Source organism: Sinocyclocheilus anshuiensis, unplaced genomic scaffold (assembly GCF_001515605.1).
Source record: "Sinocyclocheilus anshuiensis isolate Anshui unplaced genomic scaffold, SAMN03320099.WGS_v1.1 scaffold273, whole genome shotgun sequence".
NCBI lineage: Eukaryota > Metazoa > Chordata > Actinopteri > Cypriniformes > Cyprinidae > Sinocyclocheilus > Sinocyclocheilus anshuiensis.
The window spans coordinates 821,550-840,722 of NW_015540857.1; the positions used below are offsets into that span (position 1 = coordinate 821,550).

A 19,173-nucleotide genomic window follows, 5' to 3' on the forward strand; every position below is an offset into this window, starting at 1 on the left:
TTTCTTTCTCCTTTGACATGTTCAAAATTAAATAGAAATACTTTATTAACTACCATTTCTGTCCTTTTGTGTGACGTTATGTCCTATGGTGTGACACATAATAGAACCACAGATTTGTTTTTTTTATCTCAAAATATCTTAAATAAAACAGTTGAGTGTTAGAGTAGGGGAGATATAAATATCACTCATCTTAAAATGGTAGAATTTTCAGCAGTTTTGAATGGATGACAGCAAAGTTTGTCTTGTTGTCAGTTTGTCTTGAAATTGTCCAACAAGTCAAGGGGAAAAAATGATGTTAATTATAATTTCATATTAAATAAATAACACTATATGAAAATAAGCGTCTAACAATGAAGATAAATCTCTCTCTTGCTATTTATATATTATTAAGAGGTTTTTTTTTCTTAATTTTTGCTGTCACACCATAGGACAAATGTATGGTATAGTTCAGAGAAAATGTAAAAAAAAAAAAAAACAATGAAAGAATTGACGAAGTTAGTGACCTTTTATTTTTTCTCAAAGATCAGACTTCACACTACATAAATATATGCATTTCTTCTTCAAAAATTGTCTTTTACAAAATAAGCACTTTTACTGCCTATTTGTCAACTACCAATATATATATATATATATATGCATATGTATATATAATTATTATATATCTTTATTCAAATGTATTATTCAATCACTTAAACTGGCAGGTGGCAGGAGCTTTAATTCTGAAAATAAAATATCTCTGAAGTTTGTGTTGTCGTATGTAGCCTACACACACACACACACACACACACAACGCACATTATGTGCTCACTTGTAATGAACATAAAAGTTCTGGGAAGAGAAATGGTTCCAAAAACGCTGAAATGTTAGTATTCATATATGTTGAAATGAATATTAAAGCCCTCCATGTTTACACAAGATGGCGATAAATAGCTATTTTTGTGTGCTTGTGTAAGAAAAGAAACAGTGGAGTTTATTGACCAAATACAGAAACAAGACACTGTTATAATTTCAAATAATTCTTTTAAATTTCATAATTATCATAAAACAATAATCTTCAATTTAATAAACCATTATTAAAAACGTCCAAATGGCATCAAATATAGATTATAAAATGATGGAAAGCTAGAGCAAATATATTTAAATTCAATCACATGGGTTACACTCTAAAGCAAACAATTTATAAAGACTAAAATATTTTTTTACACACAAGCACAGTAAAGATTTTTTTTAATACATTTTGTATGGAAATGTATAAGTGCATATTTATAGAGAAAAGGAGGACGTAAGAGCTCCTCTTCTCTTGCAGTTTTTCTTCTACTTGTTTAGAGTGGGCAAAACGATCTCATCTATTGTTAATTCAGGTTATCCAGGACCTGAATTTACCTGAATTCCAATTTACCTGAATGTCCTCAATGCACCTCTGATTAGATCCGGCACATATATAAATATGCACTTTCTTATGCACTACTCTTCAAGTGCACATTTATGTGCTGAGCTTCACTCTTAGGATGAGTAATATTCTTCATCATCATCATCAGAAGCTGCAGCAGCTCTCTCTGATGGCCCAGCCTCACGGTCTTCAAACGCCTGGCATATGACTGCGTGCAAGTCGATCATCACAGGCTTCACTAAATGTATTTCAGTGGTGTGGCTCTGGATCATGTAGTTTTTGGGCTCATCTGGTTCTTCCAGAAGCAGACTTCTTATAGGCCACTTCTTCGGTATATCCAAATACAAGACCCGATATTCATGTGGAGGTACTACTTTTGGGGGTAACATGTCCCATCACTCCCGCTTCTTTTTGAATAAGACTTTAAAATTCTTCCATTTAAATAGGCTCTTTTCCCCACGCAATTTGACTTGGGTCTTAGATTTGTCCCTAATCTCTTCCCTCCAGTCAGGTTGATAGCCTGGCATTATGATGAACTCTCTTCGAAGGAAGTTCTCGTGTCTTTTAAACCTCCCATACCACTCTTCAAACTCCTCGCGCTTTTCTTTTAACAGTTTTTCCCACATTTTGCATTTTGTCGTGTTCACTCTATCAGAAGAAATTACGGTAGAAGAACTCCAGAACTCGCCACAAGGGACTCGAGATTTGCGCGGCTGTTATATGCCACGGGGAAAGTTCTAAAAATGACATCGTCTCATTGTGACGTCACAGGGATGCGCCGAAGTAACCTGGTCGCTGTCTGAATCCATGCGAGCATGCGCGATACGTTTGGCGCTCTTAGCACGTTTCTGATGTGTTGAACCTTATTATTACACTACGACAATAGCAAGAAATAAACAAATGTAAACACGAATGATCTAAGATTGTGTCGTGAATAGTGGGAAGAGAAAAACACAATCATAAATCTAATGAGAACGCGCTGAGCCAATCAAATCAAACAAGGCGCGTTTTACTGTCATTAACGGTCAAAGAGGGTGACTGTGAGGTAGTGATGGAAATTTTGATTCTTTCAAGAGATTTTCAGTTCGTTCACAAAAATGATTCGTTCAGATTCGTTCACTGATTCATTCAGTGACCATTTCTTCATATTACATAAATACGCCAGCAGGTGGCGAAAAGTATCTTATGTGTTGTGTCTTAAGTCAACGACCGTATTCACTTGTTACAAAAACTGATTTGGCTTTATTAAAATGTGTGCATAATCTAATTAAATAAAGTCTAAATAAGTTGTTCAGATGACCAAAGCACAAGGTTTTCTTGCATTATTAACATTTTAATTGTTTGGTCAGACATTCATAAATCGGGGATTAAACGTGGAGTCATGTTCTGTATGCGAAATATGAATATATAAACAAGCGTATGTGCACAGTACCTATAACTGCGCTTTGCATCTGCTTTCTGCTGATTGCTGATCGATATTGACATGCTAAATGGCTGACTGACCAGGTACACTCGTTCATTTCGTTCACGAACGAGATACCAGTTCGGTCATTTCGTTCACGAACGAGAAGATCTCTCGATCTGGTTCAGACTCAAAAGAAACTCGTTCAGTGAAGGGCGTATTCGTTCACTACATTCAACAAATCACATGCTCCGTCACATCTCAAACTCGAAGGCTATTGGCTCGAGGTTTAGTCATTCTTTGACAGGATGAAACAGTCCACAGAGCTACCCGGTTCACTGATCTGCGCATGCGCTGCCAATAGCGCCGCGCTGCTCTGGAGGGCGTCAATGGATTACGTGAACGAGAACGATTCGTTCACCTAAAAGATTCATTCAAAAAGAACGATTTGTTCACGAACGAAACATCACTACTGTGAGGTAAGATGAAGATGAATAAGATGAAGATCTGAAAACAAGTGATCCATAATGGCTTTGATTCGAGTGTGTTTTGAGGTTATGGTTAGGACAGTCATTTCAATTTTTACACGTTAAATTGATTAGGTAACATGGATGAGTAAGAAAATCGAAACAGAACGTGCTTGATGTTAAAAAGAGTTATTAAACATTATAATCCACCAAAACGCAAGAAGCCCGAGCACAGAGAGACGTTTCTTTCACAGTTTATAGCCCTTTAATAGTAAATAAACACAAAATTATTGGAAAAAAATGACTTTTGTGGTGAGTAGTCAGTTGTGTCTGAAATGAATATAAACAGTTGTATCTTGAGAAGTATGCAGTGCACTCATATTACATACTATGCATTTTTTGAAGCTTGAATTGACCTCATTTTTCATCTCAGAACTGAATATAGTGATTTTGCATTTGAATCCAGTTTTGTGTGCGTCTACATAACTAGATCATATGGTTCTGGAGAATTACCTGCACACTTGTCCTCCCATGTACAGGTATGTCTGATCTACTGATGGCTCTGGTTCGGGTCTTGGAGAAGACAGTGAATATCATCGCACATGCTTGTCAGCAGGAGGGGATGCTCTTCTTCATCTCGCTGATTCAGAAAAATCAGGACGTGGTGATGAAACAGTGTGGTTGTGGCTGACTTCAAAACCCTGACAGACGTGCTGGTGCAGGAAGTCATCAAACACGACATTGGAAAACAGGTGATCGCCTGGCATTATAATAATCTCTCTTTGAATGAAGTTCTCGTATCTTTTGAACCTCCCAGAATAGATTAAAAAAATCAGAATTGCACATTCAGAATCACAATACTGTTTATATCCTGCAATTGACCCTTCGCAAAGACCCTTACTGTTGCTACGTCTGACAAGCCACACATGTTCTCACGCAGTGAAAAATACATTGTGGTGCAAAGAGGGCACTGACAGACAAGACAGAACAGGTTATTTTTGGTATAAACCAAAGTCTCAGCTTTCAAATTTTGTCATTTTTTTAAAGAAATTCAAACAATAAATACTGTTTTGTGGCTCTTTGATGTGTCATGACAGAACGCTGTAGCACCTCAGTTCAAGCTGTGCGTGAACCAATCAATCACCTCTTCCTCTTTATTATAGCATGAAATAAACATGAACATCAGAAGATATCTTGTGTCAACTGCGGAAAGATGTCAGTAAACCATTTTTCAAGTTCAAGTCAACCGATGTTAATCTACTCTCCTGTCTGGTTTGTTTGTCAGACAAAATGGCAAATTCTGCATTATGGTTGCCCTTACGAAAAAGAAGTTTATTCAAGTGTGCTATTAGTATACTTCTTTTAAACTAAAAATAGGAAAGTATACTTTTAGTCTACTTTTTATGTACTTCTCGGAAATGGGCTTTATGTACTTCTCAGAAATATACTTAAAATGACATTTAAGTATACTTGACTTATACTTAGAAAAAGTCTAAATATACTTTTATATACTAGAAAGTGGGCCAATTTAGTCCCAAGGAGTATTGAAATAGTACACTTACAAGTATACTACTAGTACACTGATATTTGTATACCTACTACATAAAGTATACTTAAAAATATACTTGAACTTTACTTAAGTATACTTACTAAAATAAACTTGAAGTATACTACTTTTTGGTAAGGGTGGTAAGATGGCCTGTCAATCCTGGTGTTGGGTCAATTCTGAGAAAAAAAGTAACAATTACCTTTTTATTTTTTTATTCGATGGCGGAAACAGACTTCCATATAACATAATCTGCCATTATTATGAACTCTTTTTGAAGGAAGTTGGAACCTCCTATACCAAGCGTCATACTTTTCATGTGTTTTTTTTTCCCTCCACGTTTTGCGCCTTGAAGTGTTCACTCTGAAGAAATCATGGTAGAGGAACTCAAGAACTCCAAAACTCACCACATGGGACTCGAAGTTTCCATGGCTTTATATCCGCGGTCAGTTATAAATTGTAGAAAGGTCTAATTTGTAGTAAACCATAAATATTACTTACAGAATGTCTGTATATGATGTGATGTGGTGAAAACCTGATCTGCCCTTCAGGATGAACTAGTACTAGTAAGCTGTAAATGCAAGCTGCTGTCTCAGAATGAGCTTCTTTTAACATTACAATGTGTGAAAGTAGGCCTATATGTAAACACTATGCGGGCAGTACAATGTACATTGTAAAATATTAATATGTAGTGTATCCTGTGTCGCAGTTCTGATTCATTTCAAAATGACTTGGCATTGACAAAGGAAAGAGTGAATAAATAAGCTTTTCAGATACCATCAGTTTCAGTTTCATTTCAATTTCTAACCAAGATGTTCAATAGAGGTGAACTGGTTTTCAGGTAAAGGGTCCACTTTTATGTAATGAATTTCATAGAAGTCATGAAATTCTGACCTTAGAGCTGAAGGGAAAATGCAGTCCAGCAGGTAACTGAGCTTAATGCATAATTGGAAATGTATTCATTCATAAAGGACGTAAATAGAAAACAACTTGTCACTCTCTACAACGCATGTTGCTTAGGGAGGGGCAAATGATGCACCTATTCATGATTTAATTCGCAACAAAGTGAAACTGTTTCACCTGAACAAAGAAGAGTTGGGGAACAGGTTGTTTTCGATTTTGCAAAACAACTGATACAGCCAACTCATATGATGTAGCATAAAAAGAAGCCTCCGTAATGTGTTTAAAATGTGTGGTTATTAAAATATAAATGTATGTAAAACAAAGTTTCTGAATATTTTAAAATGGATATCCAGCAACGTCAGCGCGTTACTTTTCAAAAGCCACGCCTTCGCCAGAAGAACCCGAGCTAGCAACGTCAGCACCTAATTAATATTCATGAGGTGAGCCCTGAGTCGGTTTGTGAGCAGGTGAATGCTTGATTCTCATCGCCACCAAGCAACAAAAATGCCTTGACAAGGCATCAAATAAGGGAGAAAGTATCTGTTTATACTGGCAGAAAAGCCAGTAGACAAAACACAGCCCAGTAAACAAACGTTCATTGGAAATGGAAGAAAATCAACTTGTTCATCGAAACGCGTCTGTTTCAAAGTAACCGACTCACCTGAAACTACAGGTAAATACACAATGACTGTTTTCATATAACATACCTGCGCATTTTTACTGTAAATATACAGTTATTTGCGCCGCATTTGCTTGATCTGAACTTTTCTGCTCCATTTTGTAACCCGTCTTCCTGTTTTAGTCGCATAGGTTCTCATAAGAAACAGACCAAAGTGGGTTTTAGAAAGAGCTAAAAGACTTAATAAATATACGGTTTATATTTTATTAAATGACATTTCGGTAAAGGAAGCGCTGATACTTCCGTAAAAGTAGGACAGACAGGCGCGCCATAAACCTTCATTACGTCATTCAGCAATAAACATTCCCTGAGTCCCAATGTGCATACTATCCACATATCTGCCCTAAATAGTATTGAGAATTACTAATATCACATAGAATTTAGGATGCATAGTATGCACATTGGGACATCTTCACATGTTTGTAAAGTAGTACTTGCTTACTACACGGTGGCTATGGCACAGCATACACTGTGCACAGCTAACTTTTTTATATATGTGACCTTGGACCACAAAAGCAATCATAAGTAGCACAGGTATATTAGTAGCAATAGCCAACAATACATTGTATGGGTCAAAATTATCGATTTTTCTTTTATGCCAAACATCATTAGGATATTAAGTAAAGATCATGTTCCATGAAGATATTTTGTAAATTTCCTACCGTAAATAGAAAACGTAATTTTTGATTAGTAATATGCATTGCTAAGAACTTAATTTGGACACCTTTAAAGGCGATTTTCTCAATATTTCGATTTTTTTGCACCCTCAGATTCCAGATTTTCAAATAGTTATTTCAGCCAAATATTGTCCTATCCTAACAAACCATACATCAGTGGAAATCTTATTTATTTCGTTTGATGTATAAATCTCAATTTAAAAAAATTGACCCACACACACACACACATATAATATGTGAAACACTAACCAGTATGCACCAATAAACCTTTCATATAGTAGTATGCTACATATTGTCACATGACTCTGTCACATTATCGTTTTGGAAATAAATAGAGTTATTTTGCCAGCAGTAGTAGGTCATCTGGGTATTCCAAACATACATAACATTTGTATACTGTGGATAGTATACTTGTACTGTAGTAATAGTAAGAATATAATTTAGTATGCTATACTTGACATGCAAAACGGTGTTAAGATATGAGTTTTTAAATGGGATAATTTTGTTGTTAAGTTTCTAATATTATGTTTTCTGATTGGTTCAAATGTTCTAAAATTGTTAAATCTCTGTAAAGATCTGTAATTTTTTTTTTCTGGGTTTTTTTTTTTCAACATAATTTGCAGTCTTTCAAAATCAACCTGAAATCAAAATTGACACTTATGTACATATGTTCCTGATCATAGTGTATGCCGTTTTTAACACATGCTCAACATTTATATATTATCTTTAACTCAAACTTTAGAAATATCAAGCACCCAAGCAAAGATGGCTGACGACCGTGTAGCCATCTTAACTGACGATGAAGAGGAGCTGAAGAGGAGACACCTCGAGCGTTTCGACCGCCTGTCACTTGAGATTCAATCAGATCAACCTTCGCAATCATCTGTGGACAATGTACCTAATGATACAGCACCAACTCCATCCCCTCAACATGACATGAGCTGCTGTGAACGATTGTTCCTACGGGTCAACCCCTACCTTCTTGTGTCAAAAGTGTTTTATTTGTTCTTCTATGCTGCATATGGTTCCCTCCATCCCCTTCTTGCTTTGTACTACAAGCAGCTCGGGATGAATCCCACCCAAAGTGGTCTCCTAGTGGGAATCCGTTATTTCATTGAGTTCTGTAGCGCCCCTTTTTGGGGCATTGTCGCAGATCGTTTCAGGAAAGGTAAAGCAGTCTTATTGTTCTCAATGTTATGCTGGCTCCTCTTCAATTCTGGGATTGGAATTGTGCAACCAGCAGACATGACGTGTAAAGAAGAGAACCTTCCGACGACCACAGCCATGGTACCGACTGTCCACACTATCACATCTAATGAGACATTCTACCTCAACGCCAGTTCCATCCCGACAACAAATCAGATGAGACGCCGCAGAGATCTGATTGGACACTACCCTTGGCGAACCATCCTTTCCTACATTCAGTCTTCAGGCTACAGCTCTGAACACCGATTCAAACAGGATTCCAACTTAAGTTTCACTGTTGCACCTGATGAATTTGCTAACACGACACAATCTGACCAAAACACCACAAGGCCCGAGCTAAGCACATCCATCTCAGCATCCACCCCCAATGCCACGTCCGGCAGCACTACTCAAAGTACTATGACCAAACCAACCCAAACACCTGAATATAACATGGACCAGGTTCACGCCATTTTCCTGCTGATTCTGCTCATCATCATCATTGGCGAGTTTTTCAGTGCTCCAGCCATTACTATCGTGGATACGGTACGGAACACTTTTTTCCAAAAAAATAACCTCAATATCAAGGCAGATCAGTTAGTAGAGTCCGTCTTATAGGCCATGAGTCCTAAAACTGCAATTTTTGGTTCCTAGAATGAAATATTTGAATAAGTAGAACTTCGTAAGGATATTAGACAATATTTCCATTGTATTTAAATGTTAAGATACAAGACCAAGCTACAATCCCATTTCCACCATCAAGATGCTGGTGTTGGTGCTTGAGCCATTTCCCAATCTGGAACCACTCTGTGTTTCCACCACAGAAAAAATGTCCCAGTGCTGGACCCTAAAACCGTCCTAATATCAGTGGACGTGGGATTATTTATGGGCAGGTTATGTAGTATAATATTTAGATAAATTGGTAGCACATCTATGTTCCCATGGTCCTATGTTCCCTGGGTTTGGGTAACGTAGAGTCAACTCTGGGAAGCTTGTAACATTCCATAAATGCCATATAAATCCAGGGAATATGAAAACCTGGGAATGTAGGAATAACTGTTACATTATTGTTCAAATCAAAGGAACCTCCATCATGAGAGAGGTTCTTATGGTGTGTGCACACCAAAAGCAAATGTAATTATTTGCACAAGTAGTTTACATACCAATACACGCGATACACGAATGACGCAAATTGGGAGAGACGAATGCATTACACGCAATGCGAACACGCAATATTCGCCTCAATCGTGTCTTCCGTGCAAGTTTAATATTTTCAATTTGAGCGGGAAATTCACATGACGCGTTGTCATGCAAGCCGATCAGTGCAGAGCTTATTGATGTCCAGTTTGACATGTCAAGTTGTATCAGAAAAGGGAGAAGAGATTGTGTTTTTATTCACGTAAGTGATGCAAAAACATCTCAATGCGATATGAATATTCGCTCCGCTTTTGGTGCGCACACACCATTAGATCTTCAAGCACCAGTTCCAGTACTACTTCAATAGAAAATAGGTATTTATTGAGTCTAAAATAGGTTTATTTGGATTGTTTTAGGTGACACTGCAGTACCTGGGTCCACATCGTGACCGATACGGTCTCCAGCGAATGTGGGGATCTCTAGGATGGGGTATCGCCATGCTCTGCGTCGGCATCTGGATCGACCACACTAGCACTGACCTTGTCATCGGCAGCATGGAATGCTCCAAGGAAAATTACAAGAACTACCATATTGCCTTCATCGTGTTCGGCGTATTAATGGGAATTGCTTTGATTGTTGCTACTCAGTTTAAGTTTGATGTTCAGCACCAAGACAGGAGCGAAGGAACCGAGGTGGGCAACCAGCAGCAAAACGCCCAACATAGAGGTTCCCCTGGAACAGAGAACACCGAGACCCCAACAATTGTCCAAGTTGAGGAGTTCCACTTCTGGGACTTGATGCGAATGCTGTGCGGTGTACAGTACAGCACCGTGTTGTTCGTGGCCTGGTTCATGGGCTTCGGCTATGGGTTTGTTTTTACTTTCCTTTACTGGCATTTACAGGACCTGACAGGAACCACAACTCTGTTTGGTGTTTGTTCTGTCCTGAGTCACGTGTCGGAGCTTGCTGCCTATTTCACCAGCCATAAATTCATTGAACTGGTGGGACACATCAGGTGAGGTTCTTGTGATTCCTTGTTGGCTTAAGTCCAAAGTATACTTTGTTTTTGTATGCGTAAGTTAGCGCGTAGCCTTTCAAAGTATACTCCATTTGATGTTGTGTGCGAACGCGGGCGGTCGACACGTGCGCTCTAGAAGACTTCATCCATGTCCAATGTCTGCTCTATTTTTTCCCATAAGTTATGACCGATAACAATTTTTGAACTCTTTTAAACCAAAGCTCAGCTATTGTCAATGTGAGCCTCTGTTGTTGTCTCCGCAATTTTATTTCTATTGTTCCGTCTCTTTAGTTTTGTTTTCTACTGTGAAACAACGGCCCGGGCCAGTGTTGCCACCTTGTGGAACAACTGATTACTACAAAACAAATTCAATGCGCATGTGCGACATGCACATACAAAGTACACGCGGTTACAAAAATCGAGTGGTGTGTGTACTATTCTGATGACGAAATTCGTGTTACACGCACTGTACGCTGACCCTCACGTACACGTAAAAAGTGAAGTATACTTTGGGCATTAGGGGAATGTACATTTCTTTTAGGGAAATAGTCTGGTTCAGATCTGAATCTAGATTCAGATCTGAATCTTGGTCCGGTTTAATTCTGAATCTTGGTCCAGTTTAATTCTGAATCTTGATTTAGATCTGAATCTATGTCCGGTTTTTGGTTGAGTTCTGAATCTTGGTCCATTTCAGTTCAGCTGTGATTTGGTTTAGTTCAGTTCTTCATTTGACTTAAAAGTACAACATTACCACATTATATAAACTAAAATGGTCTACCAGTAGCTGTCTATAACCATTCATTGCCTGTGATTCAGGTATAGTATAGTAATAGTGATTCTATTAAGGCGGCCACCTAAACATTATTTTAAAGAGTTAAAAATAGGCATAAAAGTCAAGTTGCCTTAGAAGATTCTTCATTTTGAACAATATGTAAGGTAGCATTAAAGTAATCCCAGAGTATAAAGTAATTATAAAGTAATCCCAGAGTATGTTTTTATATGGTTGTTAGGGTATTCGGTATGGTTGCTAGGTGGTTGCTTATTGGCCCAAATCAAAAGAGCCCACCCTCATGTAGATGTTCCGTCATCGTAGATCATCATGTAGATTTTTGTTGCTGTTGTTGTTGTTGTTAGTGTATCAGTCTGCTAGCTTAGCCACATGCTAACACCAAATTCTATTGAAATCAACTGTCAGTGTTTCAAATTACTCTTTACTTAGGTTCCATTTCAGTTAGGATTCTACTTTGGAAGGTTGCTGCTTATGTAGGCCGCGAGGCTGCTCACTAGGGTTTAGAACCAAACCATTATAGTAGTTTATTCTAGTCGCAGGTCAGACCTGTCCAGGTAACCCAAACCATCTCACTGCACCATGTGACTTCAGCTCATTTGGTCCTGACCTTGAATCAGTGAGACTTTGTGCATGGCGCTGTCATGCGACTCTGTAGGTCTGCACTGGGATCAGTGAGGCATTGTTTGGTTGAAAGGCCTGGTTCAAAAGCACAAAGCCTTTTTCTGTCAGCGGTGGCACAAGTCCAGAATGCAGTGCACCGCTACAGTGTCCACTGCGTAGCTCCTTTTACAGAGAGCGTAACATTCATGCTCTTTGGTGTTCAAGTTGAGTTATTTGTTTTAAATTATAGAGAAAACCATTTGACTGAATGACTGACACAGCAGTATGAATTCATAAGTCATCCCTCCTTGACCGGTTTATAACTTCTTGTAAGAGGCAGTTAAAAAATGAAGACACTTCCTGTTAGACAATTTTATGTTTTATAGACTCATCTTTAAAAGATGACCTGAATAAGCTGTAATGATCTTTGAGATATGACTATGCGGTTAAATCTCATCTTGATTACTTGTTTTATAGCACAGAGGAAGTTAATATAATGAGTCATGATGAAACACAGAGCACTTTTTTTTTGTCCAAATTATATTTCCACTTTTAAAATTCACAAAAACCTGTCTGGCTTATTCAAATATAAGGGGGGGGAAGTAATTTTATTTTTCATTTGCATTAAAAAATTAAACTTACTTGGAACCATTAACCATTAAATTAGGACCATTAATGTTTTTATGTATTGCAGCTAGAAAAATGCTGTTAATGTGTTTATTAATTATGTTTGTTTATTAATACTTATTAATTAATAATTTTCAAATTAACAATAAATTAAAAGTATTCTTTAATATACATTTTCTTTAATATATTTCATATATTTTTCTTTACGTTTAAGGGGGTGAAACATGAGCCTGACATGTTGTTGAGATGTTTTATGAGACTCCTGCATGTATTTTTAATAACTGTGTCTTGTGCTTCTGTCAGAGTTTTGTACATCGGCCTGGCCTGCAACACAGCACGCTACCTCTATATCTCGTATCTGAAGAATGCCTGGACTGTGCTGCCAATGGAAGTGCTGCAAGGTATGAATGGCCAGTCATCAAGTTCTCAATCCTAGGAAAAAGCAACTACAATCATTAAAATCTCTAAATGTGATCTGTTGTGAACACATTATGTTTTAAACATCAAGGCGGTGGTTCATTTCAGGAGAGGAAATCAAGTCAGTTTGACCGCCCTTTCCTGTGGCAAAACAATCAAAAAGAAAACAAGCATGTAGATGTGTTACAGAGAAAATACCATCCACTCATAGGAATGAAGACTTGGAGCAAGTCTGTTTACATTCAATACAGAAGTTTTCATCTGTTCAATGAAACGTCCATACTGTTACAGACTTGTTAGCTCTATATATATACTTTGAAGTCCAAGCTAAGACACATAATGTTTTCAGGTCATGAGACAGATTTGTGTTTGTGCCCATAAGAGTGAATGAATGAATGGCACTTAAAGGAATATTTCACCCAAAATGAGAATTTGTTCACCCTCAGGCCATCCAAGATGCAGATGAGTTTGTTTCTTCATCAGAACAGATTTGGATAAATTTAGCATTACATCACTTGCTCACAAATGGATCCTCTGCAGTAAATGGGTGCCATCAGAATGAGAGTCCAAACAGTTGTTTGAGGAAAAAAAAGAAAAAAAGTCCATTTTTAAGACTTTTTAAACTTCAAATGAATCTTCTATTTATAATATTGCTTTCTCCATTGAAAAAGTTGTCTCTTCTGAATCAGGAGAGCCATATGGGCAAATCAAGCACCGTTTACAAGCGAAAGCAGTTCTAAACAAATATGGGTAACACTTTCTATGAAGCCCATATTTATAATACATTATAAGGGTATTCTTAAGGCATTATAATGAATGCATTATAAAAAACCTTATAATATGTTATATCATCTTATGAATATTCATAAGAACAGTTTGAATGTATTATAATATTTACTTATTTGTGGTTATAGCTTTTAAGAGTATGATGATTTATAACACACAGTGAACATGTTGCGTCCACTTAAGTTACAATGGATTATATTTCTCATAGTTATAATGTATTATAAGTCTTATATCTTGCCATGTTTCTTATGCTACTTTACTTAAAGCAATCAAAGACCACTTATAAGTATAGTAATAATAATAATAATATTTTTTTTCTCAAACAGCCATAAGATCAGATATCTATGGAAGCCCATTTTGGCCGCTGAATAAAAAATAAAAAAGGTAATTGTGACTTTTTATCTCACAATTCTGACTTTTTTTCTTATAATTGCGCCATACAAATTCACAATTCTGACTTTTATACTCGCAATTGCGAGTTAAAAAGTCATAATTGTGAGATATAAACTCGCAATTCTGAGAAATAAAGTCAGAATTGCGTGATATAAACTCGTAATTGCGAGTTAAAAAGTCATAATTGTGAGATATAAACTCGCAATTCTGAGAAATAAAGTCAGAATTGCGTGATATAAACTCGTAATTGCGAGTTAAAAAGTCATAATTGTGAGATATAAACTCGCAATTCTGAGAAATAAAGTCAGAATTGTGTGATATAAACTCGCAATGGCGAGACATTAAGTCGCAATTCTGAGAAATAAAGTCAGAACTGCGAGATATAAGCTCACAATTATATCACAATTATACCTGCGAGATATAAGCTCACTCGCAATTGCGTGTTATAAAGTCAGAATTGTGAGAAAAAAAGTCAGAATTGCGAGCTTTTATCTCGCAATTGTGACTTAAAGGGGTCATATGATGCGATCTAAATTTTTCCTTTCTCTTTGGAGTGTTACAAGCTCTTGGTGCATAAAGAAGATCTGTAAAGTTGCAAAGACTAAAGTCTCAAATCCAAAGAGATATTCTTTATAAAAGTTGAGTCAACCACGCCTACCTAAAATGGCTCATTCTAACATGCCCCACATGTCTACGTAACGATGTGGGAAGATTTGCATAACGCTGCCCACATGTTCACGCAAAGAAAGAAGGCGTAACTTTGATTCTTGCTGTAGTATTGTTGCTGCCGCCGCCGCCATGTTGTGGAGACGCTGTGTGTTTCGTTATGAAAGCGACGTTTCTCCGATCACAAATGCAGACATGTTTTTATGTTTACGCAGCGTGATACACAACGCAAAGCATGATACGCAACGCGTAAAAAGACAGTATAAATAATTATAATCAGTAATTATGTCCCCACTGGATGCAACAAATGCCTCATTTATAATGGGTATTTATAATGTTTTTGTCTCGTTGCTCCGGCTGGACAGGGCATCACAGCATGGCAAGGGGCATAACATTTCCATCACACTCTTGAGGGATTCGGCCAATCACAATGCACTGGATAACTGGCCAATCAGAGCACACCTCACTTTTCAGACCGATGAGCTTTGTAAAAATCGACGCGTTTCAGAAAGGCGGGGCATAGAGGAGAAACAATAATGTACATTATGTGGAAAATAATGTGTTTTTTTAACCTTAAACCGCATAAACACATTGCATTACACCAAATACACAAAATAATGTTCTTTTTAGCAACGTCATATGACCCTTTTAATATCTCACAATTCTGACTTTATATCTCGCAATTCTGACTTTATAACTCACAATTGCGAGTTTATATCTCACAATTATGTGAAAAAAAAGTCAGAATTGTGAGATAAAAAGTTGCAATAAGCTTTTTTGTATTTTTTATTCAGTGGCGGAAACGGGCTTCCATAGATATCAGATCAATGTGTAATATGACACATTTTCTTTGAACTATTTTTACTGTAATATCAGTTTGATTATTTTGATGGTACGCTTTAGACAGCTGTTGATAAGTAAATCTGCAACTACATGTCAACTAGCAGTCATTGGAGTATTAGTAGTATGTCTGCTAAATATATGCTAACACTTTATTTTGATGGTTCCCCAACAGACAAATTGACTATAAGTATCTTTGCAAGTACGTCAATACATAGACAATAGACCAAGGGGACCATCAAAATAAAATGTAACCTAACATATAAACATAGCTTTTTTTTCAGTTGAAATTATTAACTAGCTCACATCAAAATTAATATTAGCCTCACAGGGAACACTCAAATAACACTCCACACCTAACCACTTACAAGATGTAGTAAGATATCTTCAGTTACTGAGTCGGTTGACTTTTACAATAGATCTTTGAGCAGTCTCTTAGATCTCCATGCACCTGTAAGGACTAGAACCGTCACCTTCTCCCGTTTAGCACCGTGGGTTACCTGTGAACTGCGAAAGATGACGGCAGCTGGACATGTCTTAAGGTCACAGGACTCACTGTTCACAGGCAGGCCTACAGAGGGCATCAGAAGGCCTATGCAAAGTCCTTGAGCGATGCTAGGTCACGATTCTATTCTGGTATCATTAACAATAGCCTTGAAAACTCGAAGCAGCTTTTCTCTACTATAAATCACATCCTTAAACCACAAGCTCACTCTCATTTAGAAGTTACAAAGGAGAGATGCAAAAGCTTTATCACTTTTCTCAGGAAAAAAGTAGACACCATTCGCTCCCTTCTGTCCAGTTCCTCTGCTCTGCCTGTCTTGACTGCCGATTTACAGCCTGGGACACCCCATCCTCTCTGCTGTTTCTCTGACATCTCACATTGAGAGGTTGAGGACATAATCAGAAAGATGAAACCATCCACTTGCGCCCTGGGCCCTTTTCCTACAGCCTTGGTGAAATCTAACCTTTGTGCCATAAGTTTATCAACCACTCCCTCTAGGCTGGTCATGTTCCATCTGAACTGAAAACTGCTGGTCATCAGACCACACCTCAAAAAAACAACTTTAGATCCAGAAGTCCTTGCCAACTACAGGCCCATTTCTAACCTTCCATTTCTTACTAAAGTGTTGGGAAAAGTAGTGGCTGCACAACTTCAGACCCATTTAAAACAAAACTACCTGTTTGAGAAATTACAGTCTGGTTTCCACTCTGGCCACAGCACCGAAACAGCTCTGGTGAGGGTCACAAATGACCTGCTGATGGCAGCAGATGCTGGTTCTCCATCTCTTCTCATCCTTCTGGATTTGACTGCAGCATTCGACACTGTGGATCACAACATACTTCTGTATTGTTTACGTCACACCATCAGTCTCTCTGGCTCTGTCTATAACTGGTTTTCATCCTACCTTACTGGGAGAATGGAGTATGTTGCTTTGGGAGAGACTAAATCCTTGACACACAATGTCACCTGTGGTGTTCCTCAAGGCTCAGTGCTCGGCCCCACTCTGTTTATACTGTATATCAGGGGTGGTGAACATCGGTCCTGGAGAGCCGCAGCCCTGCAGAGTTTTGCTTCAACCCTAATCAAACACCTGAACAAGCTAATCAAGGTCTGAAGGGTTACTAGGAAGCTACAGGCAGGTGAGATTTTATTAGGGTTGGAGCTGAACTCTGCAGGGCTGCGGCTCTCCAGAACTGGAGTTCGCCATCCCTGCTATATATGCTCCCTCTCGGTCATGTCATCAGCCGGCATGGAATATCATTTCATTGCTATGCTGACGACACTCAACTTTACCTTAAGACTAACTCATCCACTTCTGCTGCCCTGTCATCTTTCACTGACTACCTGTCTGGAGGAGGTATAGGCGTGGATGAGGCAAAATTTGATCAGCTCGAAGACTGAAGACATTCCTAGTAGGCACCCCACACCAGGTCCAGACATCTGTCATTTCCAGCATTACCTTTTCTGGCCAAAACATTCCACTCTCAACATCAGTTATCAATTTGGGTGTTAGAATAAACTCTCATGTCACCTTTGAGGCTCATGTTAAACATCTGTGCAACTTCCTTTTTCCATCTTAGGAGTATCACTAGACTTCGTCCTATGCTCACTCTTGCAGATGGGGAAAAGCTTGTCCATGCCTTTGTCTCCTCCAGGCTGGACTACTGTAATGCGCTCCTCATCGGGATCCCTGGCAAAAGCCTACAGAAATTGCAGTACATTCAGAACAATGCTGCTAGGATCCTGATGAGGGTACGCAAATACGATCACATCACCCCCATTCTCAAATCACTACACTGGCTTCCTGTTTCATTCAGGATTGTTTGTCTCCCGCCTTACCCATCAGTGCATCCATGGCGATGCCCCATCATATCTCAAGGAACTCCTTACTCCACAAACTTCTAAACGTACACTCTGTTCTGCATCAACATATCTATTAAAACCCCCCAGGACTAAGCTTTGCACTATGGGAGATCGGGCTTTCTGCTCAGCTGCTCCAAGTTTGTGGAATGCTCTCCCTGACCATCTACGGACTCCACAGACTGTCGATGCTTTTAAAGGGTCATGAAACCCCCTGTTTCAGCACTGGTTAGTTCTCACTACAGTTTTAAAAAATGCTATAAAAGTGGGCATGGTGTGCAGCGGAGCGTAGGGGGAAGAGGGGAGACAGACAACAATTACAGCTTCGCGTTCAGACGGTTTCATTTCACTCCCATCGAGTTAAAAACACAAATAAATGCACAGCCATTTGCACTCTGCATCGAAAACATATATATGAACACGCTGTTGCACATCTGATAACTTTTTAGGCTTATTCTGCTGCGTTTATATAAGCATTTTGAGCTGTAAAAAACGGTTACACTCACTAAGTGAATGAATCGTGTTTGTGCCGAACTCCTATTACAAAGCAAAAACAAACGTTCTCCTTCCTTCGATCCATGAACGTTTCTCTCAGTTAATGTACGCGGTCTCACAGTCTGACGCGTCTGTCACAGCAAATCAACACATGCTGTTGTGAATAATTAAGTGAAGCGTCTTCTCATAGGATAAGAACACGCAGTCTCATTAATAATTTAATAGACACCGACGTGTCATCGATGTACTATAGTCCTTTTCCACGTCACAAATTGTGACGTCAACACGATGTGGATTTTAAACCCTGAAGATTAAAATATCGCAAAAAATCTTAAAATTCTCAAACAGTTAAAATTATCGGATGCTAACATTGTCTTCTATAATGTGCAAAACAAACACCTCTGCTAAAATCTCATAAAAAGTAGTCTGGGGTTTCATGACCCTTTAAACGTGGCCTCAAAACCTACCTTTTTAGCAAAGCCTTTGAATGATTCTTAATATTTTTTCTTGTTTTTAATCTGTAGCACTTTGGGATTCTGTGTGAATATAAAGTGTGTTATAAATAAAATGTATTATTATTGTTGCTATGATTATTTTTAAGATGATATAACATATTATCAGGGTTTTTATAATGCATTATGCATGCATTCATTATAATGCCTTAAGAATACTCTTATAATGTATTATAAATATGGGCTTCATAGAAAGTGTTACCCAAATATGTTTGTGGCTTTTGATGTGAGAGGATAACGGGATGGATTATGTACTTTTTTTTTTTTTTTTTTTGGCC

The 19,173-nt window shown here is 38.0% G+C and overlaps 1 protein-coding gene across 1 annotated transcript in view; it reads left to right on the forward strand.

Annotated features, from left to right (window-relative positions):
* The first annotated feature begins 6,128 nt into the window (after positions 1-6,128).
* Positions 6,129-19,173, forward strand: part of LOC107687869 (major facilitator superfamily domain-containing protein 6-A-like) — a 17,808-nt gene continuing 4,763 nt past the window's right edge. Inside the window, exons 1-4 of the mRNA XM_016485346.1 lie at positions 6,129-6,381; positions 7,807-8,795; positions 9,803-10,401; positions 12,725-12,822. Of these exons, the coding sequence (XP_016340832.1) occupies positions 7,830-8,795; positions 9,803-10,401; positions 12,725-12,822 (1,663 nt within the window). The 5' untranslated portion in view covers positions 6,129-6,381; positions 7,807-7,829. The remainder of the gene's footprint in view (positions 6,382-7,806; positions 8,796-9,802; positions 10,402-12,724; positions 12,823-19,173) is intronic.